Source organism: Lepidochelys kempii, chromosome 3 (assembly GCF_965140265.1).
Source record: "Lepidochelys kempii isolate rLepKem1 chromosome 3, rLepKem1.hap2, whole genome shotgun sequence".
NCBI classification, from domain to species: domain Eukaryota; kingdom Metazoa; phylum Chordata; order Testudines; family Cheloniidae; genus Lepidochelys; species Lepidochelys kempii.
In genome coordinates, this window is record NC_133258.1 from 6,081,994 (window position 1) to 6,107,435 (window position 25,442).

A 25,442-nucleotide genomic window follows, 5' to 3' on the forward strand; every position below is an offset into this window, starting at 1 on the left:
TGAATAGATATGTGGGCACAATTGGCAACGGGCTTTGTTGCAAGGATAAGTTCCTGGGTTAGTGGTTCTGTTGTGTGGTATGTGGTTGTTGGTGAGTATTTGCTTCAGGTTGCGGGGCTGTCTGTAGGCAAGGACTGGCCTGTCTCCCAAGACTTGTGAGAGTGTTGGGTCATCCTTTAGGATAGGTTGTAGATCCTTAATAATGCGTTGGAGGGGTTTTAGTTGGGGGCTGAAGGTGACGGCTAGTGGCGTTCTGTTATTTTCTTTGTTAGGCCTGTCCTGTAGTAGGTAACTTCTGGGAACTCTTCTGGCTCTATCAATCTGTTTCTTTACTTCTGCAGGTGGGTATTGTAGTTGTAAGAAAGCTTGACAGAGATCTTGTAGGTGTTTGTCTCTGTCTGAGGGGTTGGAGCAAATGCGGTTGTATCGCAGAGCTTGGCTGTAGACGATGGATCGTGTGGTGTGGTCAGGGTGAAAGCTGGAGGCATGCAGGTAGGAATAGCGGTCAGTAGGTTTACGGTATAGGGTGGTGTTTATGTGGCCATTGTTTATTAGCACTGTAGTGTCCAGGAAGTGGATCTCTTGTGTGGACTGGACCAGGCTGAGGTTGGTGGTGGGATGGAAATTGTTGAAATCATGGTGGAATTCCTCAAGGGCTTCTTTTCCATGGGTCCAGATGATGAAGATGTCATCAATATAGCGCAAGTAGAGTAGGGGCTTTAGGGGACGAGAGCTGAGGAAGCGTTGTTCTAAATCAGCCATAAAAATGTTGGCATACTGTGGGGCCATGCGGGTACCCATAGCAGTGCCGCTGATCTGAAGGTATACATTGTCCCCAAATGTGAAATAGTTATGGGTAAGGACAAAGTCACAAAGTTCAGCCACCAGGTTAGCCGTGACATTATCGGGGATAGTGTTCTTGACGGCTTGTAGTCCATCTTTGTGTGGAATGTTGGTGTAGAGGGCTTCTACATCCATAGTAGCCAGGATGGTGTTATCAGGAAGATCACCGATGGATTGAAGTTTCCTCAGGAAGTCAGTGGTGTCTCGAAGGTAGCTGGGAGTGCTGGTAGCGTAGGGCCTGAGGAGGGAGTCTACATAGCCAGACAATCCTGCTGTCAGGGTGCCAATGCCTGAGATGATGGGGCGCCCAGGATTTCCAGGTTTATGGATCTTGGGTAGTAGATAGAATATCCCAGGTCGGGGTTCCAGGGGTGTGTCTGTGCGGATTTGATCTTGTGCTTTTTCAGGAAGTTTCTTGAGCAAATGCTGTAGTTGCTTTTGGTAACTCTCAGTGGGATCATAGGGTAATGGCTTGTAGAAACTCGTGTTGGAGAGCTGCCGAGCAGCCTCTTGTTCATATTCCGACCTATTCATGATGACAACAGCACCTCCTTTGTCAGCCTTTTTGATTATGATGTCAGAGTTGTTTCTGAGGCTGTGGATGGCATTGCGTTCCGCATGGCTGAGGTTATGGGGCAAGTGATGCTGCTTTTCCACAATTTCAGCCCGTGCACGTCGGCGGAAGCACTCTATGTAGAAGTCCAGTCTGCTGTTTCGACCTTCAGGAGGAGTCCATCTAGAATCCCTCTTTCTGTAGTGTTGGCAGGGAGACCTCTGTGGATTAGTATGTTGTTCAGAGGTATTTTGGAAATATTCCTTGAGACGGAGACGTCGAAAATAGGATTCTAGGTCACCACAGAACTGTATCATGTTCGTGGGGGTGGAGGGGCAGAAGGAGAGGCCCCGAGATAGAACAGCTGCTTCTGCTGGGCTGAGAGTATAGTTGGATAGGTTAACAATATTGCTAGGTGGGGTGAGGGAACCATTGCTGTGGCCCCTTGTAGCATGTAGTAGTTTAGAAAGTTTAGTGTCTTTTTTCTTTTGTAGAGAAGCAAAGTGTGCGTTGTAAATGGCTTGTCTAGTTTTAGTAAAATCCAGCCACGAGGAAGTTTGTGTGGAAGGTTGGTTCTTTATGAGAGTATCCATTTTTGAGAGCTCATTCTTAATCTTTCCCTGTTTGCTGTAGAGGCCCACCTGGAAATGGCCCACCTGTTGATCACTTTAGATAAGCTATTACCAGCAGGACAGTGGGGTGGGAGGAGGTATTGTTTCATGATTTCTGTGTGTATATAAAGTCTGCTGCAGTTTCCACGGTAAACATCTGATGAAGTGAGCTGTAGCTCACGAAAGCTCATGCTCAAATAAATTGGTTAGTCTCTAAGGTGCCACAAGTCCTCCTTTTCTTTTTGCGAATAAAGTTATTGACACTGAAAAAATAAACTAGAGGCCGCTTCCCCTCTCGCGTCGCTCTCTCTCTCTCGCGAGAACTGATCAGCCCGCTCCGACGGACGCTCTCGCGAAAGTGCGAGAGGACTCGGTGGAAGTCTCGCGCGATCTCCCTGTGCCCGCGAGAAGTGGGGGGAAAATCCCGGTTCGGCCGCAGCTGCACGGGGAGCGGTGGGTTCGAGGCGGTTGTTTCCCCTGCTCTCAGGTGCAGAGCGGCGGCTTCCTGAGTCACTCCCGCCCCCGCGTGTGTTCATGGGCAGATTCGTCTCTCCCGGGGATGGAGGCGAATCTGCCGAAGCGGAAAGAAACGCGCAAGTCGCTGAGGATCAAAGTCATCTCCATGGGCAACGCCGAGGTGGGCAAGGTGAGGAGCCGTGGAAGCGAGATGGGGAGGGGATTGGCTCCGATGGGAGTGACTGACAAGCGGGCTGTTCAATCGGATGCCTTGCAGCCCTTCGGCCTTGAAGGAGGCAGCGGATTGGTTGAAAAGTTCGACTGACGTGCCGGTGAGTCAATCGAAACCCTTCTACGTTGGCCGTAAGCAGGTGGAGGCGGGGCATTCCCCAGTCGGACCCCCAGCATTGGCGGGGGAGCTTCTGAGGGGCGGTATACTAGGTGGAGGGGGCGGGGTGCTGACTCTGCCCTTTCATTGGACCAGCGGGCCCGGGACCGTTCCTTCTATGCCCCTCCCCCCTCGGGGGCGGGGCGTCCTGACGTCCCTCTTGGCCTGAGGGCTCGGCCCCGCCCCCCCGGTTGTGAAGGGGCGGGGCTGCTTCCTGAGCCTCCAGTCAGGGGGACTCTCCCTGGCTCAGAGCAGTACAGGGCCCATGACTCGCATTCTGGTGAGCCCAGCGCGGGGCCCTGGGCAGGGAGCCGGGCCCGCCCGAGCGGACTCCCCTGCCTGGGCGTCCCGGCCCCGCTGGGTGCCCTGCGAGCATCTTCCAGCCATCAAAGGGTCATGAGTTGGGCCCCCCCCGCCCCCCAGCAATCACGAGATTGGCCCCCAGATCACTGGATTTTTTTTTTTTAAGTGTGTTGTTTTTAGGCCAGCGTCTTGATGTTTGAACGGCCCGGGCCCCGGGGGGGGGTTGCTCCTGGGACAGTCAGTGCGGCCCGCTCTCCCGCATGTACAGGCTACTGCGGATTTTGGGCCCCCGCTGCAGGAGCTCTCACCCCCCACATCCGCCCATCTCCTGCCCAGCAGTTAATCCTGTTCTCTAGGCCCCCATCAGTTCTGTCCTCGCCCAACCCCCCTGACTTCAGTCCCCCAGCCCTCCTCATCACCACCCCATCAGTTCAGCCCCCCTACCCCATCGACACGCCCCCCCCCCCCCCGCCGGTTCATCCTCCCAGCACTCACCCCATCTGCTCAGAACCTACCATTGTACAGCCCCCACCCTCCTCACTTCAGCCCCCAGGCCATAGTTCAGCCCTCCCGGCCTCACCTCTGCTCCTCTGCAGGTTCTTTTCCCTCCCCCCCCCCCTTCCCCCCCGCCAAAATCCTGACATTTGAGAGTTCTCTTCCCAAATCATGAGTCTGGATTAATTTTACTTAGAAATCGCATCTCTCTTGATTAATTTGCGAGAGTTGGCATATCTGTGTGCGTCCCTGGCACTATGTTCCCTAGAGCAGGGGTTCCCAAACCCTTTTTTCCCTGAGGCTCACTTGTGCAGCTGCAGTAGGCATTGTGGCTCACCATTAACACTTCCCACTGTGTCCGGGAGGGGAGACTGAGGGTAAAAGGGAACTTGCCCAGGAGGGGGCTGTGACTCGAACTGTTCAGGGGGGCGGATGAACCTTTAAACTGTGCTCCCCCCCCACTATCAGTGTATACAGTTTGATATTGCCCCCTTCCACCTCACCTACGAGGCAGGCAGGCCATCATCCCCTCCTGCTGATCAGATGGGAAATCAGGCAAGGGGCTGCTGAGCATGCAGCCTGTTCTCCCCGAGCCGCCATGCATTCACCAGGGAGAGGGGCACCGCGGGACGTGCATGGCCTCTCGCGTCAGCAGGGACCAGGGCCAGCGAGAGGGGGAAGGGGCCAGGCAGGTGCCACAGCCAGCCCCCGCTGACATCCTCTGCCTCAGCAGCCTGCTGAATGCCTTGAGCGCATCACCTGGCAGGCCTGCTCCAGTCACCTACCAGCACCCTAGGGCTCCTCGGAGGCACCTCCTGCCCAGGAACAAGGGAAAAGTTCAGGGGCTGCCAGTGCCAGGCAGAGGCAGGTGCTCAAGCTGGGCCCAGTCATTACTAATGACGGCCCAAACACGGCCTTGTCCAGGGGGAGGACAGAGCAGCACTGCTGAGCCCCGGTTCTTGGAGTGGCCATGGGGCCAATACTCCATGGGGCCTGATAACTATGGATCATGGGGTGCGGTGGTTCAGAGCGGGAATGGTCATGAACCCTCCATCTGCCCTAGGAGCCACTGTCTTTTGCAGCCAGCCCCTTGTTCGCCTTCTGCCACCTGCTGGAGGCACTGGGCTCCTCTGGCCCTGGGTGGGTGCCATTGCCTGCCACCACTCCCATCACTGTCCACTTTGTAATGTCCTCACATGCCCCCCCCCCCCCCAAACTCCACCCATGGCTGCACCGGCGGACCACCTGGGACTGTGTCACGGCCCACAGTTCAGGAACTCCTGCCCTACAGCCCGCCACAGAGGCCACCTTGTCCTTGTTGCCCATGAGGCATGAGTGGTATCATCCCCGGCTAGTGGGCGAAGTGCGGCACCAAGTGAGGAAGGGACTGGCCCAGGACTATCCAGTGGGCGACAGGGAATGGATCACTTGATGATGACGTGTTCTGTTCATTCCCTCTGGGTCATCTGGCATTGGCCACTGTTGGAAGACAGGGTACTGGGCTAGATGGACCTTTGGTCTGACCCAGTATGGCTGTTCTTATGTTCAGTGTTGTGTGTTTGGAGGGAAGGGTTTATTTTACAGCGTGAGTCTTGTTGTATTTGGTGTCTTTCCTAAATCCCTAGCTTCTGCAGCCATGTGAAAACGTGAGTCTCCTTTTTTTCACTGGAGATGGGACACTGGATGGAGAGGGCTCTGGATTACTACAGTGAATTCTTTCCCAGGTGGGAAGTGAATTCCCAGTGAATTCTTTCCCAGGGCTCGCCAACCTGCTTAGGGTCTAACTGAAGGAATTTTCCCCCAGGTCAGATTGACAGAGACCTGGGGGGATGGGTGGAGGGGTTTGCCTTCTTCTGCAGCGTGGGGCATGGGTCACTTGCTGGTTTAAAGTAGAGTAAAGGGTGGATTCTCTGAAACTTTAAGTCTTTAAACCATGATTTGAGGACTTCAGTAACTCATCCAGATGTTAGGAGTCTATTACAGGAGTGCATGGGTGAGGTTCTGTGGCCTGCAGCGTGCAGGAGGTCAGACATGATGATCACAATGGTCCCTTCTGGCCTTAAAGTCTGAATCTATAAGCCTTCATGAGTGAAGGGAAAAGCTTGAAAACATGACTCCTAAAGGCTTTAAAAGCACGGAGGCAGAACTCAAAATGTACAACTCTTAACGCTCTTTTTTTAAAACCAAACGCATGAGACAGGCTCCCTGGAAAACTTCTGGGCTTTGATTGCTTGGGGTGAATTTGGCAATGCTGAGGATCACGGAGCAAATCAGTAGTACTGTTGGGAGTAGAACCCATGTGTCTTGACTCCTGCCTAAGGATTGTCACAAAAAACTAGCCTCTCTCTACACACATTCTGCATTTTCTTAGCCCTCCTTCCCCCAAAGTAGTTTAGAGCACAGAGCCTCAGTGGTACATGTGGCCAGTGGCAGGTTCTGCTTAGGAGGCAAGCATGCATCAGGAGTAGTTGCTTCATGGCTCAGCTTTGTGTAATTGCAGTGGCTGGCCAGTTCATATAGAGACAGAGCTATGGCCAGCAGCTGTCTACCCACAACGTGTTTCCTTCTGGATTCTCCTGGGGGACTGTATTTTGTGTTTTTTTTTTTTTAATGTTGCTGCTCACTAGGTGCCTTCCTGCGTCTGAGAAGTTTCCCTTACTTGCTGGGTGGAGCAAAGTGGTGTTACTGAGAGCACATCTGGCATGTGTAGAGTTGGATTCTCCCTTCAAAGAAAGAGAGGAGAAGGAAGTAGCACCTTCCATGAGGGAATATGATCCAGGTGTTACCTTTGACTTTGCCTTGTCCCTTTGTTCCCATCTACATTCTGTTGTGAAGATCTGCCAGTTTTATTTACTAAATAATTCCAAAATTTAGTCTCTTAAAATTACTGACACCACTAAGACTGCAATGTGTTCACTTTTCAGAGTAACAGCCGTGTTAGTCTGTATTCGCAAAAAGAAAAGGAGTACTTGTGGCACCTTAGAGACTAACCAATTTATTAGAGCATAAGCTTTCGTGAGCTACAGCTCACTTCATCACTTCATCATGTGTTCACTGTTGCTTTCTAAGCCCGATTGTTGTAACATCCTCTTTGCTGGCCTGCTAGGGTCTACTACACCCAACCTACATGGCGTGAGGCACTCAGGGTGCAGCACAAGATGCAGAGTAGGTAGAATTCTCTGGGAACCTCTTTGATCTGTGAATTCGATTAAAGGCCTCATCCAAGGGACATTGCTGGGTGGGGTGCAGCAAGGTTGTGTGGTTTCCCTGCAACGCCCACCGAACGATCCGTATGTCCTATCATGTGACCACACCACCCAAGCAACCCTGTGTATCGGATGCATTCCTTCTACCATATCCCTTATGTGGGGTATCCTCAGCGCCCCATCTCACCATCAAGTCAGATAGATTGTCAGCTCTTTCTGTCTCGGGGTTTTGCACTGTCGCCCATCGCCACAGCATCTGAGCGCCTTCCATGGAAAATAGATCGGCAATAGCAAAGCCCCTAGTGGGCTTCATGCAGGCCCTGGCTCTTCTCCCTTCTTGAGGTATAAAAACTCTGCTCACAATCAGATTATTTATTTTGGTTGATTCGTTTGTTATGGGTCCCCCCTCGCCCTTCCAGGCCAGTGACAATGTCTTCACTTGTTGTGCAAAGTGCCATGGATGGCCATGGTGCCGTATACCAATAATGTGATCAATAATAATGTGAAATAACTTTTCCTGTGATATGGAGCGGACATGTTCGTACTCGCCTCTGTTTCTGTTTTAGAGCTGTATCATAAAGCGGTACTGTGAAAAGAGGTTTGTTCCCAAATACCTAGCGACAATAGGAATCGACTATGGCGTCACCAAGTAAGTACCCTTTTCTAGCTACTTTGATGGGTGGGCAACAATTGCAAGTGAAAAGCCATGTACCATGGTGGCTGTATACACATGCTAGGGCTCACCAATCACTTACTGAAAAGAGCAGAAGTGAGTAAATGTAATTTAAACTTGAGCATTAGAGGGCTCTTAAGAAAGAAGTCATGGCAAAACGACATGATCTCTTACGTTCCTATATGTACGTAATGTTGCTATCTACGACCTGCAAATGTGTAGCATGAAATATAGTGCCAGTTCAGTGTGGCCATGAAGACTCTATCTTCCTCTGTTGACTACTGAGTGATTTGTGGAGAGCAACATCACTGGGGGCGTGGGGGCTTGAGTTATATTATTGATTAGGTACAACCATCTTAAGATTGAGTGATCATTTCTTTTCAATGCTTTGCTCCCTTTCTGGTTTGTACAGAAATCAAGAGGAGGGGGTTTCTTGTCCAGCTAAAGGTAATGGAAAGAAAGCAAGACATCTGGCTGGCTTTTGTCCCCTTTTGTTGACTGGCTACCATGCATGACAGTTATTCGCCCACACAAGACCCCCTCTTGTATTTTTTATCAAGCTAAACTAGGGCAGTAAAAATGCCTTCGTCTTGCTGATACTTTGTCTCTTTCTCTCTGAAGAATTGAACACCGTCAAATGGGAACTCTCTGGGAATCTTGTTGGGAGGGAGTTAGCTCTTTCATTGGTTCATGCTGTGTGAGCTTCATACCCCTTCTGAATGCTTCTTCTGTATCATTTCAGAGTGCAAATTAGAGATCGAGAGATTAAAGTGAACATCTTTGACATGGCTGGGCACCCCTTCTTCTATGAGGTAAGGGAGAGAGGGTTTCTTCTCTGCAGCATGGTTAAACTCAGTCTGTTCTGTCTCAGTGTGATTCTAGATTACTTCTGATCATATAGCTAGACATAAGCAGTAGGTAAGCGATGATAGGAGGCAGGTAGCAGAGAAGATCTGTGGGAAACATAGATCAGCAGTTCGTACCCTGGCAGAGTGACTGCTTCGGGGGTTATAATTGTATTTCCTATATCCCATGTTAAAGTGTTGTGCTGTGCAAGTGACATACTATGAATGAGCTCACACCTATGGGGCAGATTGATAAATTTTGCTGCTTAAGCACATTTCCAGATTGCCTGTAGCATAAGTGTGGATACCGACATAAATCCATAACACTGCCCTCCGTCACCTACCCAGCACTTGCCAATCTGTAGGGGTGTAATTGAGGCAGCAGGGTGTAGTGGACAAAGCATGGGACTGGGAACCAGGAACTCCAGAATTTTAACCTTGGCAGGGCCCCTGACTCACTGTGTGACCTTGGGCAAATCAGTTAGGGCCTCATTTTCAGAGGTCCCGAGCACCTGTAGCTTACGTGGACTGTAGCTGAGTTTGTGGGTGCTCAGTACTTCTGAAAATGGGGTCTTAGGCCAGGTGGGCCTGGGAACCAAAAATAAGTGGATTCTGAAAAGCCCTGACCTGAGTGACTAGCCCGAGGCCACAAAAGAGAGTCAGTGTCCAAGCTGACTATATCCCAGGAATCTCTGGTGGCTCCTGGTATTGTGCTCATGGACCAGGCCTTGTTCCTTCCCTGCCATAAATAACATTACTGATATTATTTATTACTTACACAGAGCTGTAAATGTGCATGTACGGTGCCTTGCTGTACAGGTTACAGATTCCCTGCCCTGAAGCACTTATCGTCTAGAATAGTTTAACATGTGTAACCCACTGGCCAGAGTGTGTTATGCATCCCCCTCTACGCCTCATTCGCAGAGGATGCGAGTCATACAGACCTTAGTTCTCTAGCTCTGGAGGTCCTGTCACCAGTGTCAGCCAAGATGGCATCCATCACATTCATTCTCACTCTTTTTTTGTCCTGGGTAGGTGCGCAATGAGTTTTACAAGGACACGCAGGGTGTTGTGCTAGTGTATGATGTCGGACAGAAGGAGTCATTTGATGCGCTGGCTGGCTGGCTGGCTGAGATGAAGCAGGAGCTCGGACCTCATGGAAACATGGAAAACATTGTCTTTGTTGTCTGTGCCAACAAGGTAAAACATGCTGTGCTGACGAAAAGAGACAGGAATTCCTGGCTGCAGCACGTTGAGCAGCAACTGCTCTGAGCCTCTGGGAATGAGTTCAGAGTGCAAAGTGGTTGTTGGAACCTGCTAAGAGGTTAATCTGTGCACCACACACTAGTAGCCATGTTTGCAGGGTTTCCCAGCACCCTGATCTTGGGTCTTGCATGCAGATTCTGTTCATGATTTCAGAATCGTCGTCTATTTCAATTCCCTCTCCTCCCCCTCAAGAAAACGTAGGCTTCCTCCCAAGGCTGTTCTGGGAAGTCTATCACTGATGCCACCGTGAGATGTTAGAATAGGAGTCAGTGCGTTTGGGATCCTGGCAACTACAGCTCTCTAGGTAGCCCTGTTGCGACTGCTGTACTGGGATATGTGGGATGTGTCCTTTCCCCGATTCCTTTTCTCTACTTTGTTCGGCTCAGATTGACTGCACCAAGCACCGCTGCGTGGATGAGAGTGAAGGGCGACTGTGGGCAGAAAGCCGGGGGTTTCTTTACTTTGAGACTTCAGCACAGACCGGAGAAGGAATCAATGAGATGTTCCAGGTAACATAACTGCAGTGAAAAGGATGCAGGCCCCATAGGTAATCTCCTTTTGTCAATAGAATGTTCACTAATTGTCGTGATCTATAGAATCTATTGACTGTTCATAATAAGGGCTGCATCGTGATAAAATTCCACCTTTCTGTTCTGAGTCCAGCATATTGGTAGCTCCCGTTTAGTAACAGCAATATTCAGAGTGAGAGGTCGATTTGGTTGTACGTTGAGGACTCCAGGCATGTGGTTCCATAGCTGACAGAGCAGAGAGGCTTTTCTGCCAGATGTCGTAGCATAGTACTAGCCATGTACTATAGGTAGGGGTGTCTTCTCTATTCTGGCAGGCAACAGAGCACCTCTGTTACAATGTTGCTTGGGTCAAGTTCTGCAGTTTGTGTCTACACTCTTAAGAGCTTTGAGTGGATGCACCAAGAGTCATCAAGCCCTTGTCACAACCTGTGTTTCAATATACTCACAGTGGCCTTATTGCTCAGGTACATAAACTGGAGCTGCTGGTTGTCGTTCAGAAAGGGGGGAAGCTTTCAGCTAATTCCTCTTTGCGTTTGCAGACCTTCTATTCCGCAATTGTTGATCTGTGCGACAATGGTGGGAAACGCCCCACATCGAGCATGAGCGTTGGGTTCACCAAAGAGCAGGCGGACACCATTCGGAGGATCCGCAACAGCAAGGACAGCTGGGACATGTTGGGAGTTAAACCTGGAGCCACAAGGTAAAGGATGCTTCAACGTTCTCCTAGTTGTCTTTGATTAACTGCTATTAGAGTTAGAGAGATTTTTTTTTTTAAGGCCAGAAGGGACCGTTACAATCATCTAGTCTGACTCCTGCAGAACACAGGCCAAAGCACCTCACCCAGTAATTTCTGCATCAAGCTCGTAACTTCTGTTTGAGCTAGAGCAGATCTTTAGAAAGACACTCAGGCTTCAAGTGATGGAGAATCCACCACAGCCCTAGGGAATTTGTTTAGTTTGAACTTCCAAACATTGGATCCAACGTTTAATCTTAATCTCTTCCCCATGTAGGTATTTGTAGGCCACCATGATCAAGTAGTCTTAACTTTCTCTTGGATAAACTAAATAGATTTGAGTTTCTGAAGTCCTTCACTATAAGGCAGGTTTTTCCAGACATCATATCATTCTGTAGCTTTCTTCTGAACCCCTTTCAGTTTTCCATCATCCTCTTCTAAGGTGTGGAAACAATATTCCAACACTGGTCTCACTGATGGCGTGATCAGAGGTAATACCACCTCCTTTTCTTGCAAATCCTCGATGAAGATATTGAATAGCTTTGGGGCAAACAGGCTCCTGTGGGACCCCACTCAAAGCACCTACAATGATGATTCCCCATTTACAATATTTTTTTGCAATCTACTAGTGAGTGTACAATACATTTAATATGAGCTACATTTTTCAGAGTAGCAGCCGTGTTAGTCTTTGTCCGCAAAAAGAACAGGAGGACTTGTGGCACCTTAGAGACTAACACATTTATTTGAGCATAAGCTTTCATGAGCTACAGCTCACTTCATCGGATGCATTCAGTGGGGAGAAAAAAAAAAAATATTGAATGAATGCATCCGATGAAGTGAGCTGTAGCTCACGAAAGCTTATGCTCAAATGAATTGGTTAGTCTCTAAGGTGCCATAAGTCCTCCTTTTCTTTTTGCAAATACAGACTAACACGGCTGTTACTCTGAAACCGAACACTTCTATTGTACCTCTTACTTCTTCTGTGGCCTTGGGCAAACTGCTTAATCCCTCTCTGCCTTCATTTCCATGCCTATAAAACAGGGAGCGAAATACTTGCTTCACTAACATTTGTAAAGCACTTCAAGATCCTCACATGGAGTACACCTTGTCACCTTAGAAGTGCTAGGTAGCATTGTCAGTACTTTCCCCTGGGATGATGTAACGCTGGTCATCTAGATTGTGGGATTTACCTGTGCAAAGTCCAACAGTGCAGCTGGTGCTAAGGACTTATACATCTTAAAATACTAAACCCAGCAAGGCTGTTCCTGCCATTGCTACTGAGTAATACCAGTGGTGAGATACAGCTTCACTTGACTTGCCACATGTCAGATCTGAGTGAAGTAACCAGAAGACAGTGCGGTCCAGTGGTTCAGGGACTGGACTGGACTGGGGCTCAGGAGACCAAGTTTCTATTCCAGGCTTTGCCACTGGCCTGCTTTTCTGGCCACTTCACCTCTCTGAGCCTTTGTTTTCCCATCTGTTAAAATGAGGATAATTATATTTGCCTCCATTGTCAAGTGCTTTGGATCTATGGATGAAAAAAGCACTATAACGGGTACAAATCTTTTAACAGTGTATACTTGCCAGCTGCACAATCTGTTGTCCTTTCTCGGTGCTTCTTTGTCCAGTCCAGTTTGTCTGACAGTAACCCTTATGATCTCTCCAAGAGAGAGATGTTAAGATTTTTACAGATAAAGCAGTATCTTTCCCTTGCTCTCTGACTGTAGGGAAGTTTTTGTGCTGCCATAAAGCTGCTGTTTTCTCCACACACCTTGCAGGCAAGGACTTGCCATCACAATGCTTCTTTCTGTGCAAATTGCTATTGTTGTGGGGTTTTTTTTCCCAAAAGATGCAAGACTTCCTCAGTCTTCCTAAAGATGGCTGACTGCTGGTTGGATCATTGGCACCCATCCTATAGCGTGATTAGAGCAGGGGATTGAAAATTTGGGATTCCTGACTCTGCTGAGTGACCTGGACAAGTCAACTCACCTCTGTGTCTCAGTGCCCTATCTGAAATTCCAAGAATATCTACCCCAGAAGGGTGCTGGGAAGCTCAGCAGATGTTTGTAAAGCACTCTGAGATCCTTAGCTGAAAGGTGCTGTACTGAAATGCAAAAACGATTATTTATTGTGCCCAAGAAGAGAACTTTACGGCTGTACCGTTATGTATTCAAGTTTCAAAGGACCCCTTCAAGTTGCTTATGTTCTGGCAGAGTTCAGGACCTGCCATCCACCAGGAGCCTTAGCCCCCTACATAAATTAGTGACTCTGCAACTGGGACAGGCAGTGCTCCCACCAACCATCCAAGGGCCAGGAGAAACTGATGGTAAGGGAATTGCTGTCTTCACTTGCTCCACAAGAGCCCTTCCCACAACCTTAGTTCCTCCCTGTCAGCTGACTGCTGTGAAGTGAGGTGACTAGGCACTTTGCTGTGAAGCTAAGTTAGTGCAGTCACCTCTCCAACACACAGGACACAATATCTTCTCCTCAGTATGCAAACAGGATGCGGCCCAGGGCCTGTGCATCACTTAATTCCAGGGGCCTGCGCTGGCCTCTACCCCAAGGTGAACTGAGCTTGCACAAAAACATCTGCACATGCTGCATATATAGTCTGAAATGGTCATAACTCTTAAATCAAACCCAGGTTCTTTCTGAACAAAGCCATGTGCTGCTCTTCCGAAAGGGTCACTTCCTTGCCAAACTTCAGCTTGTAAAGCCCAGCTGGTCTGGCTGGAGGGCTGTTTGCAGACATTTGGGAAGAATGTATTTTTTCTTTCCACTTACCTTGTGCTGAGAAGCGGTCAGCACGCTTTTCCTCTAGCTTCCCATCATAAGTTACATTCCGGCACAGTCCAAGCCTGGACAATTTCAGCCTGAAAGGGGAAAGATTTGGAAATTTATGAGCAACTGCAAAGAGCTGGGAGTGGGGAAGGTTAGAATGGGAACAACTCTGCGCCTTCACTGTTCTTCTCCCCACCTCCCCATAGTCTGTCTCCCTAGCAGGGAGTGAGGGCTGATGGGTGCCTCCTAACATGGCAGCTGTACGTAAAGGAAGGTCTCCGGACGTCACCCTGTTGCTGATGATTGTCTCGTCTCTCATAGGGACGAGGTGAACAAAGCCTATCGGAAGCTGGCCGTGCTGCTCCATCCGGACAAGTGCATGGCTCCCGGCAGCGAGGACGCCTTCAAAGCTGTCGTGAATGCGCGGACGGCGCTTCTCAAAACCATCAAATAGAGGACGGATCCGGAAAGCCCACCCTGGCGGACCCCATGCCCACGATTCCCGGAAAGCAAGTTGACCAGGGCAACCCTCTCCTCCCCAGCACTCATTACTGTCTTAGTAATGGAGACTAGGGGCCTCCTCCTGCTTCCACTAACTGACAGAGGAACAGGAGTTGGCCCTCGGTAGCTGCATTTCACCACTGTACCAGTTTCTTTCTACCTTGAGAGCTGAGCAGAGGAGCTGTGCCCAGTGCACCCAGCCTTGAACCACGTTCCTGATTGAGTCTGAGGCCCAGATTCATGGCTGGCGTTAGCAGCGCTTCTGAAGGCAGTGGTGTTGCACCAGTTCTCACCAGCAATGGATTTGGCCCCCAGTCTTGTTTCACGTGAATTCTTGAATGAAGCCTCCCTTGCTAGGCATTACTGGCCCTTGAGGCTTCTCCTTAGATGAGTGGGAGGGGCTGGCTCCGAGTGCATCGTTGTGGTTGTTTATCCCAATGCTAAAACCAGCAAGAGCAATCTGGCCTACCCCAGCACAAACAAGTCCCTCATGCCGTGGCCTAAATGCTCATCTTACAGCATTGGCTCTGAGTTTGCTATAGATTCAGAGACAGGACGCCAGCAGAGGCAGCCGCCTTACACGTGGATTAGCTGTCTACACTACAAATACCCCTGAGGTTCAAGGAAACTCCGGATATGGTCCCTGATTCCTTGAAACTAGTAAAGAATGTCAGTAACCTCTGTGTTAGACACGTTGGATCAGGGGCTGACTTCTTGGTCACAACAGGACATAAGCCTGCCCATTTCTTAGCCTCTTAAGTAAGGGCCCGATATGGAACTTGGATGGGCAGTGAATTGTCCCTGGTGGGAAAGAACCCTTCTCCGGCCAGACTGGGAAGCACTATCACTGGGGAGGGGAGGGCAGAGGAATGCAGCTTCTCGAATGTGGCTTGAGTGCAGAGGCCTTTGCTCTTTGTGCCTGTGGCAAAAGCCCAGCGAATTCACTAGAGAGCACAGCGGGGATGAAATCCGGGACGTGAGCGTTTAAAACCAAATGCCACGTGCCTGTGGGCCGACTGTCTGCAGGGAGAGGCTGAGCGCAATGCACCAGGGAATCCTATGCCCTAAGATTTGACTTAAAACAATATTCACCCCCTGTTTCAGCAGAGTGGGCCTGAAATGCTGAGTGCCCTGAGCTCCGGTTGACTTCACAGGGAGAAGAGTGCTCAGCTTCTCAGGATCAGGCCCTCTCCTGTTTGGCACGTCTAGGAAATGGCTCTTGAGACTAAGTTATTTCATAGGGACGAGCCATGTTTCCTCATGTGCTAAGCAGTAACACCTATCTTGAGCCTGCAGAAGTCAAAGGTAGTCTGACTTTCCCAGCAAAGCTTAGTTATTTCTCTGTCCCTGAGCCAGGCTGCAGAAACTTCACTGCTGGAAATACTAAACCCAACAGGAGAGATGTGCCTGAGGAAAGATTAAGGATTAGATGGTGCCTAAACCTGCCTGGGGAGGAAAGGGTGCAAGGAACTGTCTGTCGTCCTCATCCCTCTGCTCCAGCATTGCTGCTCAAATACCAGGAACAATCTCTGTCCTTCTCCCCTCTCAGAATGCAAGTTGCCGGGGGCTTAGCTACCAACGCTGCATGGGTAGGGCTGCAGGTCCTGCGTCTGCTACGGGCAGGCTGCTTTATTGGGAAGGGCACACTGTACTCTTAAAGGGTGTCCCTGCCACCGCCCGCGTACAGCCACTCCCACCTTTCCCCGAATGCAGGCTCAAGGCCACAGGCCAGCCCAGAATAAACACTGCAGGATTTGCCCCGGACACTACGATCCTAGAGCCTGGGAGGCGTCCAGCTCTGGGAAGCTCTGTTGTCACTAAGTGGAGGCCGGATGTTCTTCCTGTAGTCACACCTGGATAATGATGGCACGAACGTCCCTATGAATATGACAAGGCCTCTCTACCCAGTGTCATCATCCTGGCCATGTCCTCCCAGTTACAGCCTGAAATCTCCCACCATGGGCTTTCTCTGGCTCACTGAAATAACCTTAGCAGAGTGGGATGCACAGGCTCTGCAGCTGCTTAAACCTCACCTGTGAGTCTCTGGCCCTCCACAAACTGTTGGCATGGTACTGATTAAGGTGCCAATGGGTAAAAGCCCGTCCTGATGGGTTGTTCAAGTGAACAGTGTGCCCCCTCAGCCGTTGCACATAGGATGAGGAAATTGACACAGTGAAGAATTCTTTCAGGAAAATACAGGCCCAGGTTTTGTTGTGCACCTCTGAAACCAGAGCGCCTTCTTTTGGCACCCAAGCCTTGCACACTTTGTTCATTCCCTTTAAAATTCCTCCATTGCAAATCTGCATGCAAGTAATGCAGCTTCCTAGGGGTACCAGAGCAAATGGGGTTAGGACATTTCTGAGACTGGAGGTGTGTGCTTATGTCTGAGATGGTGCTGGAAATAGCAATCATCTCTGGTCAGGCTTCTCTTAGGGGAGCAAAACCATTGCACTCATTTTATCGTAGTGTGAAGGGAATGCTTTAGCTGTTACAAAATGTCCAGGGTGAGACTTCCAAGCCAAAAATGAGAGCACCACCCATTGTATATTGATCCACCTGTGCACTTTAAGCTTTGACAATGTATCATATGTTGTGTGGAGAGTAGGCTTTGCTTGTGAGTGTATTTTCTCTCACTTCAAATAAGTCTTTCCCCCTGCTTAACCTGTTAGATTAGAAGTTCAGTCTTCTGACCATTGTGAATGTTGTGCAAGATAAAATTGCCATAAACCCGGGTGCAGGTTCTTTGTATTTTCACATGCTGTTTTCTTTGTCTTGCATATTGTGTTGCATTCTGGGCATTTCATGTAGTCAGAGTTCTCCTGACGTCATGACCTAATTCTTACAAGGCTGCTGTCAGTAGTGTAGGCTCAGAATTCGGCCATTGTGCTCTTCCTGAGAAATTATAGCCATGATTTTTACTGGAACCACACAGAAACAAAGCTGTGAGGTCGCCCTACGGGTCTGCGGCAGCTACTCAGCTTTCTCCCTTGCATTTCCACAGGTGCCAGCTAGAAAAGGACAATCGGTAGGGGACAGAGGATTGAAGCTATGAAAGTATTAAACAGTGGGAAATAAAAGCACATTAAAGACAAATTCCACATATACCCACCCCACAACAGAGTTTTGTGTTCTTAAAATCCATTATTTCATGCAGTTGGTGCAATTCAAGACATCCTTTTCCTCTCACTTTCAAGGAAACTTTTCTGTCTTTCCCCCCAGCCCCGCTAAAAGCAATTTAAAGGTTGATGTATTTATTTTGTTTGTTTGTTTTGCTGCAAATTTCATAAGACTACATTATTTCCATCTACACCAAGTTTCAGATGCCCGATTGCGGAGAGATGGGGCTGGGGGGAGAAAAGATCTGCTGAAAAGCAGCTGTTATATCTCAGACATATAAATAATCATTTGAGACATTGCTCCATAAGGTTAACTTTAGTTTTAAATTAGCAACATTTCTCCTCTCCCAAAGCAAATTCAAATGTTACGGGCAAGATCCTGCTCTGATGTTAAGTCAGCATTGGAGTATGTGGAGCTAGGTCAGTTTACATTCTTAGGCTCTTTCGAGGCCTCCTCATTTCTCATGCTAAGGAAACCACTTGATTCTGGCTTCAAACCTAGTTCTCTGTGTATTTTCCAGGAAGGAAGGATAAATAATTCTGCTGCTGGATGGTGCAATTCCAAGCCATAAAGGCCAGCTTCTAGGAAGAGTCTTGTTAATGGCTGATTGTTGTTCAGAAATACTTCCTATGTTCAGGGATGCACTTACCCGTTCTGGTGTGTTGGATATATAAACTGTGAATGCACTGTGTTTTACTCTTATAAAAATACCTTTTATTCTGCTGGTTGAATTTATGTCTGCTTTTGTTGTTTACCTGAACTGACTGGAAACATTGAAATGACTACGCATGCGTGTCTTGTCGAGAGACTTGATGTACTTTTAAGCTGTGTAGTTTTATAAAGCAAAGCTGAGTTTAAAACAAAAGCAGCACTGTGTATTTCTCTGACTCACTGTAACTTACCCTAGTGAGAAAGTTCTTTACTGTTCATGTTTGATTGCAATTTGAATCACTGCTAACACCCCTCTTTTCTGCTCCACTGCTGAGTTGACGCTGCCAGGTTTGATGGGGATAAATGTTTGGTAGGTTTAGCATAAAACTTAATACTGAACTTGGCTTTGTGGGCAACAGAGGGCTCTGAACAGAGATCTCTACACTAGGGAGAGGCTAAATTAACCAGTCTCCTGTACCTACAAATCTATGGCCTGAGCCTCCTTACATAAAGCTAAAGGAATAATACGTCTCTGAACACTTACCTATTTTAGGGTTTTATACCGATGCCTATCACTGGAGCATCTGAGCCCCTTCCACATAAAATCAGTAATGAAATCCTGATTGGATTTCATGGAGTCTCTAGGACATCTCCTTTTTAGAGGTCAGAATTCTGCTTGGAGTAGGTTTTGGGGTTCTTTTTCTTTTTGGGGGGAGGGGTGGAGTTGGTCAGGGTTTGGATATAAATGGGGTGTTTGATTTATGAGCATTACAGAGTGGAGTTTCTTTCTTGAGGAGGAAGGCTTTGCAATGTAGGTCAGTGAGAGTCTGAATTTGTCTGCTCTCCTCTGGAAGGTTGTTCCTTAGCTGGATCCCCTTGCTAAACAATGCTTTGTCCTGGGCTGTGGGAGCTGCATTGTCCCAGAGGAACGCAGCTGCCATGGTAGTTCATAGATGGAAATTTGGTCTTTGGTTGATGCTGGAGTTAGATCGATGAATTGCTTTGAAAATGAGAACTCAGACCTTAAACTGGCATTTCAGAAGCGGACGGGGAGCCGTTGGGGGAACTTGAGCACATGCCTGATGTGCTCGCAATGGCCTCAGTCATGGAGAAGGCAGAGAGCTTGTGCATCATCTTCGCATTCAGCTTTAGATGCAAAGAATTACCATAATCCAACCTAGAGGTGCAAATGCCTGGAGCCCCGGGGCCAGGCCCTCATCGGGGATGAAGTTTCCTAGCAAGCTGGAGGTAAAGAAGGCATTTTTTTAAACTGATGCTACCTGGTTATCCAGGAGGAAAAGAGGATCCTGAGGCATCCACCACTTTGACCAATGTGGGCTGTGAGTCTTCAATGGAAAGTAGAGACAGCGACTTGGCCAGCTCTTTGAAGCATTTCTCCTTTCCACCCAGCATCACTTTGGTCTTTCCTGGGTTCAGCTTGAGCCATCTGCTCTTCGTCCAAGAGCTGATCTCTTGTATGTGTGCAGACATTTTAGTAGTGGCAGTGATTGCATGAGCTGAGAATGGGCTCTCTAGTTGAGTGTCAGCATACTCTTATTGTCTAAGCCCATAGCTTGCCCTGAAGAGTCTTTCTGTGTGATAGCTGCTAGATTTTTCCGTCCAAGAGTGACCCTGTACTCCAGGTCTCATTTTAATTTTAGATTATTTTGTTGTTTCCCTTAAAGCCCCGTGAGAGAGCATAGGGTTTGCAGGTCTCCTCTGGAGCGTCGGTTCTGCCTCTAGAGCTTTGAAGGGATAGGATACAGACAATGTGATTGAAACATATACATAGCTACACCTGCTGCATCATTTACTTCCCATGATGCAGTGGGGTTGAGAACAGAGGGCTTTATGGATCTGGTGCATCACTCCACGGGGTGTGAAACCAAATATGTTGTTTCGCTGAAAAATACAATAGTATTATGTCTGTGTGCTTTTTGACAGGAGTCACTACCCTTTCTGTATGACACACTCATGCAATTTTCTAAGAAACTAAACACAGAATGTCCTAATTGCATTGTCCCATGGGAGGCTTAAGGTGTAACACATTGATCCACACTGAATAACAACTGTTCAGAAGTCATTTTCAAGGCAATGGGTTTCCTATTATCGGACCCTTTCTGCAAAGAAAATACTCCCAGATGAGATCAGAACTACTTGGCAGTGACCTATTTCTGTTCCTATTGAAGTCAGTGGGGAAATTCGCCTTGACTTCAGTGGGAGCAACACACTTCAGAAAATCCCATCTAGGTCCGTGATATGTCACTATCCATCTGCTATTTACTGCAATACCTATTTTGTGGGCCCACTATTAGTTCTTAGAGAGACATGATTGCTTACCCCATAACTGAATGTTTTCACTGGTAGGGAACAGATAGAAATATCTTCCCTGCCCCTATGCAATGGGGAATCGATCATGTTTTGTGAATGCTGCTTCCTGATCCAAATCCACATTGTCACTTTTCTCTTGAACTATGGATCATCAGCCTCCAGTTAACCTATTGCACCACATGTAAATGCCACCGAAAGAACCTTATTTATTCTGGAGAGGTTTGTCCTGAAGAGGTCACATGTGAAGGGGCTAGGTTGCTGCTGTGGGTTCTTCTGACTGGCCTTGGGAGATCATGTTCAAAGCTGACTGTAAAACGTTACCAGTGAAATGAGTTTGGGGATCTCAGCGCAGTCCCTAGTCGTCATCTGTCTCTGGAATAAAAACCTCCACCAAGCCGCCTCACATATTTGCAGACCTTTATTTAGGACTGAAGTAGCAGGAAGAGCTGCAGGTCAGGATTGAGGGCCAAGAGCTGGGCAGGGGAACTCAGGAGTGGAATAGCTGGGGAGGGCTGTAGGTCAGGATTGAAGCTGGTTAGCCAAATTGTATAGACAAGCTAAGAGTACTCAGTGATTTGGTGGTCAGAGAATTTGCACGTATTCCACCCTTTACCGTCTCTTTACTTGAGAAATGTACCCCAGCCACTAAAGATACGTCTACACTTAAAAGGCTGCTGGCGAAGCTGTGCCACCGTAGCACTTAAGTGTAGATGCTACCTGTGCTGTCGGGAGGATTCTGCCGTCTGCATAGATAATCCACCTCCCGGAGAGGCGGCAATGCCGTCTACACAGGGGCTTAGGTCAGTGTAACAACGTGGCTCAGGGATGTGGGTTTCCCACACCCCTGAATGACGTGCTTATGCCGACCTAGTTTTCTAGTGTAGACCCACAGCTTTCATTAAACCTTGAAAACAAACCAACTATCAACCAGTGCAGTGCTGTCTGCCCAAGTCCACACACCGCCCGAAACAATCACTCTCAGACACAGGTGGGCAAATTATGGCTTGCGGGCCACATCCAGCCCGAGGGACCCTCTTGCCTGGCCCCTGAGCTCCTGGCCTGGGAGGCTAGCCCCTGGCCCCTCCCCTGCGGCTCCCCCTTCCCCCACAGCCTCAGCTCTCAGCACCGCTGGTGCAATGCTCGGGCCGGGGGGGCTGCGAGGTCCTGGCAGTGGTCAGGCAGTGCAGTTGCGGTGCCCGGCCTGACCCGGTGCTCTGTGCTGTGCAGTGGCGGGGCTGTAACGTCGCCAGCCACCAGTGCTCCAGGCTGCGTGGGAAGGGGGCAGGGAGCGGCGGGGTTGGATAGAGGGCAGGGGAGTTCGGGGTGGTGGGCAGGGGGAGGGGGTGTGGATAGGGGTTGGGGCAGTCAGAGGGCGGGCAATAGGGGGGTTGAATGGGGGCAGGCGTCCCGGGAGGGCAGGCAGGAAGGAGAGGAGGGGTTGGATGGGGCTGCGGGGGGCAGTCAGGGGCAGCGGTCAGGGGACGGGGAGAAGGGGTGGTTGGATGGGGCAGGGGTCACGGGGGGGGGCAGTCAGGAAGGAGAGGGGGGGTTGGATGGGGCTGCGGGGGGCAGTCAGGGGCAGCGGTTCCAGGGGCGGTGAGGAGGAAGGGGTGGTTGGATGGGGCAGGAGTCCTGGGGGGGCCCTCAGGAATGAAAGGAGGGGTTGGATGAGGCGGCGGGGGGCAGTCAGGGGTGGGGGTTCCAGGGGTGGTCAGGGGACAAGGAGTGGGGGGGGGGGTGAATGGGGCAGGGGTCCTGGGGGGGCCCTCAGGGGGTGAGAAGCAGGCAGGATAGGGGGCGGGGGCCGGGTCACGCCTGGATGTTTGGGGAGGCACAGCCTCCCCTAACCAGCTCTCTATACAATTTCCGAAACCCAATGCGGCTCTCAGGCTAAAAAGTTTGCCCACCCCTGTTCTAAGAGGTGTCAACTGTCCCATTCATCCAATCTGAAACCTAAGGATAATGTAAATGTCCACATTGTTAACTATTTCACTGCCGATCACTTTTAACAGAAACTTCCAGCTAATGTGTTAATCCATCTCTCTCTAACTGCTTTCAGCTCCTTTCCAGGTACCTCTCCAGATGCTAAAAGCCCCAGCTACAAAAGCCTCCAGTTTATACAGTGCAGCTATATGTTGTCAGTACAGAAATCTGCAGGGAATCAAAATAGAAACTGTGAGACCAGCATAAAAATAAATGGGTTTTAATGCCAGAATAACGCCAGGGGCTGCATTCCTGAGCCTACTATTCATGTTCATATTCAGTGCATTAAAACCTGCCATTTTTAAATGTCAGCGAAGCTGCAGAAAAATCTCTAGCTGTCTACACTGAGCGGTAGAGAATCTGCAGAGTTTTAATCCAGTTTGCTACAGACCATGGCTACAAGTCTGTTGCATCAATGGTGTGAGGAAGGATGGCCCAGTGGTTAGGATACTAGCCTGGGACTTGGGAGACCTGGATGCAATTCTCTGCTCAGCCACAGCCTTCCTGGGGGACCTTGGGCAAGTCAGTGTCTTTGAGCCTCAGTTCCTCGTCTGTAGCATGGGGACAGTCATGGGGGTGTTGTGATGATAAATACATTGAAGACTGTGGGATGCTTAGATGGGGTCCATGTACCTATACTAAAGCCCAGGCTGTTGCCCTGCAGGTTTGGGGGACCCATCCCTCTGCAGGGAGTGTCAGGAGATGAGAGATGAACTCCAGTCCCTTGACAACCCTGGGGCCCTTTTGTTCAATTGCGCATCAGGCTCCTTCATGGATCTTCTAGGCCCTGGAGAAGAAGGGTGCCAGAAAGCACATCACCTGCCTCTTGGCAGAGGACAGCACTCCTCTCACAGATCCAGTGAAGGCAGGAAAAAATGGCAGCTTCCTACACAGTCCTTTTCTCCCCACATCTGACCAGTACTGATGCTTGCGAGGTCCTGTGGGATGAACTCTCTGTGGTCAGTGCAGAAGACTGAGTCTGGCTGGAGCTTCCTCTCACTCTGGTGGAATTCTTGAAAGGCCTCCATTTGATGCCCACCAATACATCTTTGGGCATCAACGGCTGACCATGGAGTTTTACCGCACGATCTGGGACATCCTCAGCCTGGATCTTGCCATCATTTGGAGCAGGGTGCACCCCTTGTCACATGGATGGGCAATGCTTGCCCTGTTGCTGAAGAAGGGGAACTTCTGTGACCTGAAGAATTGATGCCCAGTGTCGCTACTCAGCACAGACCATAAGATCGTAGCTAAAGCCATCCCGCTACAGCTCTGGTTTGTGCTGGCAGACATGATCCACCCCAACCAGACCTACGCTGTCCCAGGCTGGACCATTTTTGACAATCTCTGTCGAGACTGGGTGTGACGTTCTGTACCTCGGAGGAACACCCTCCACCCCCACGTTCATCCTTATAATACGATTGTGTGGCATCCAATGCAACGTTTGTCATGTCGGGTGTCTTTGGAAGGCTCATGATGCACTGAGCATTGTCGTTATAGTGATGTTATAGTAATTGTTGTTACAGTAATGTTATAATAATATTACAGGTTGTAATTTCATGTGTATAGTTATGAGGCTGAAAATGTGTCCTCATGGCTTAAAACATTTTGCCCAGGCAAAATTTTCCAAGAGCAGAGGGGCAGTTCACACCTCATCAGGGCATGTATGGGACAAACCCAGCCCAGCCTCACAGAAACAAAGGACACTGGCCTATGCAGCAACAAAGGATCTGTTGGACTCTCGAGTGAGTCACCCCTCTTCCTTTGGTCAGTTTGGGACTATGATGAGGTAATGCTCACCTGACTCTGAAGAGGGGCGGGGGGCAAAGCCAAGAGGGAAGAAAGAACATGATAAAAGGGAGAGACATTTGCCATGCTCTTCCTCTCTCTTCCACCTACATCTACAGACATCACCACCAAGCGACTGAAGCGCTGATCAAAGGGGAGAGCCTGGCTGAAGGGAAACGAGTCAGTCTGTGGTGAGAAGCATCTAAGTTTGTAAGGGCATTGAAAGTGTTAAGATCAGCTTAGAATGCATTTTGCTTTTATTTCATTTGACCAAATCTGACTTCTTGCGCTTTGACTTATAATCACTCAAAATCTAGCTTTGTAGTTAATAAATTTGTTTGTTTATTCTACCTGAAGCAGAGCGTTTGGTTTGAAGCATGTCAGAGACTCCCCTTGGGAAAACAAGCCTGGTACATATCAATTTCTTTGTTAAATTGATGAACTTATATAAGCTTGCAGCGTCCAGTGGGCAAAACTGGACACTGCAAAACGGAGGTTCTTGAGGTTGTGTCTGGGACTGGAGATATTGGCTAGTGTCATTCGGTTCCACATTCCAAGGAGCAAATTACATGCCAGAGGCTGTGCGTGAACAGCCCAGGAGTGGGGGTTCTCACAGCAGAGCAGGGTAAGGCTGGCTCCCAGAGTCAAGGACTGGAGTGACCTAGCAGATCACTGGTCCAGATAACACCAGAGGAGAATGTCACACTGGGAACTTCTCCATCTGGTGTGTAAGGATTATCTGTCACTCATCCTCCTGCCCCTTGACCAGGAGAAGGCGTTTCACAGGGTGGATTACAGGTATCTTATGGGCACTTTACAGGCATTTGGCTTCAGGCTTTGCTTCGTGGGGTTCCTCCAGATGCTGTACATCTCTGTGGAGTGTCTGGTCAAGCTCAATTGGGCCCTTACTGAGTCTGGCACCTTTGGTCATCAGGGTTGCCCACTGTCTGGCCAGCGGTATAGCATCCAGCCCTTCCTCTATCTCCTCTGCAAGAGGATGACGGGGTTGGTGCTTCAAGAGCCAGACTTGCAGGTCATCTGGTGGGGTATGCCAACGATGTGCTACTCGTGGCTCAGGAGTCAGGACCTAGGGGACCTGGCACAGAGGGCAGCTTGCCAAGACAACTGTTCAGCAGCCTCTTTTGCCCGGGTGAGTTGGGTCAAGAGCTCTAGCCTGATGGCTGGGGAGTTGGGGATGGGTAGCAGGTGGGCTCCCTCCCACCCACGCAGAGACTTCCTGGACTACACTGAAGGAATTGGATGGACCCCATAGAGCTTGGCCAGCACATGGGATTGCCCACTCTACGTGTCCCCTGCCATGCTCCAGGAGCTGAGGGCGGTCTTGCACCTTGGTTCTCTCTCACTTATATCGAGCGGGTCCTGCAGGA

The 25,442-nt window shown here is 49.4% G+C and overlaps 1 protein-coding gene across 3 annotated transcripts; it reads left to right on the plus strand.

The window, feature by feature from the left end:
* The first annotated feature begins 2,393 nt into the window (after nucleotides 1-2,393).
* On the plus strand, nucleotides 2,394-23,227 carry DNAJC27 (DnaJ heat shock protein family (Hsp40) member C27). Of its 3 annotated transcripts, none has more exons than XM_073335570.1 (7): nucleotides 2,394-2,653; nucleotides 7,422-7,504; nucleotides 8,271-8,340; nucleotides 9,409-9,573; nucleotides 10,026-10,148; nucleotides 10,709-10,869; nucleotides 22,931-23,227. In XM_073335570.1, exons 1-7 carry the CDS (start codon nucleotides 2,567-2,569, stop codon nucleotides 22,977-22,979), a joined length of 738 nt encoding a protein of 245 aa, XP_073191671.1. In that variant the 5' UTR covers nucleotides 2,394-2,566; the 3' UTR covers nucleotides 22,980-23,227. The 3 variants fall into 3 exon arrangements, with proteins under 3 accessions (XP_073191671.1, XP_073191669.1, XP_073191670.1); XM_073335568.1 differs by lacking the exon at nucleotides 22,931-23,227 and adding an exon at nucleotides 14,005-18,166 and having other exon boundaries at nucleotides 2,395-2,653; XM_073335569.1 differs by lacking the exon at nucleotides 22,931-23,227 and adding an exon at nucleotides 14,005-18,166 and having other exon boundaries at nucleotides 2,561-2,795.
* Nucleotides 23,228-25,442: the final 2,215 nt, after the last annotated feature.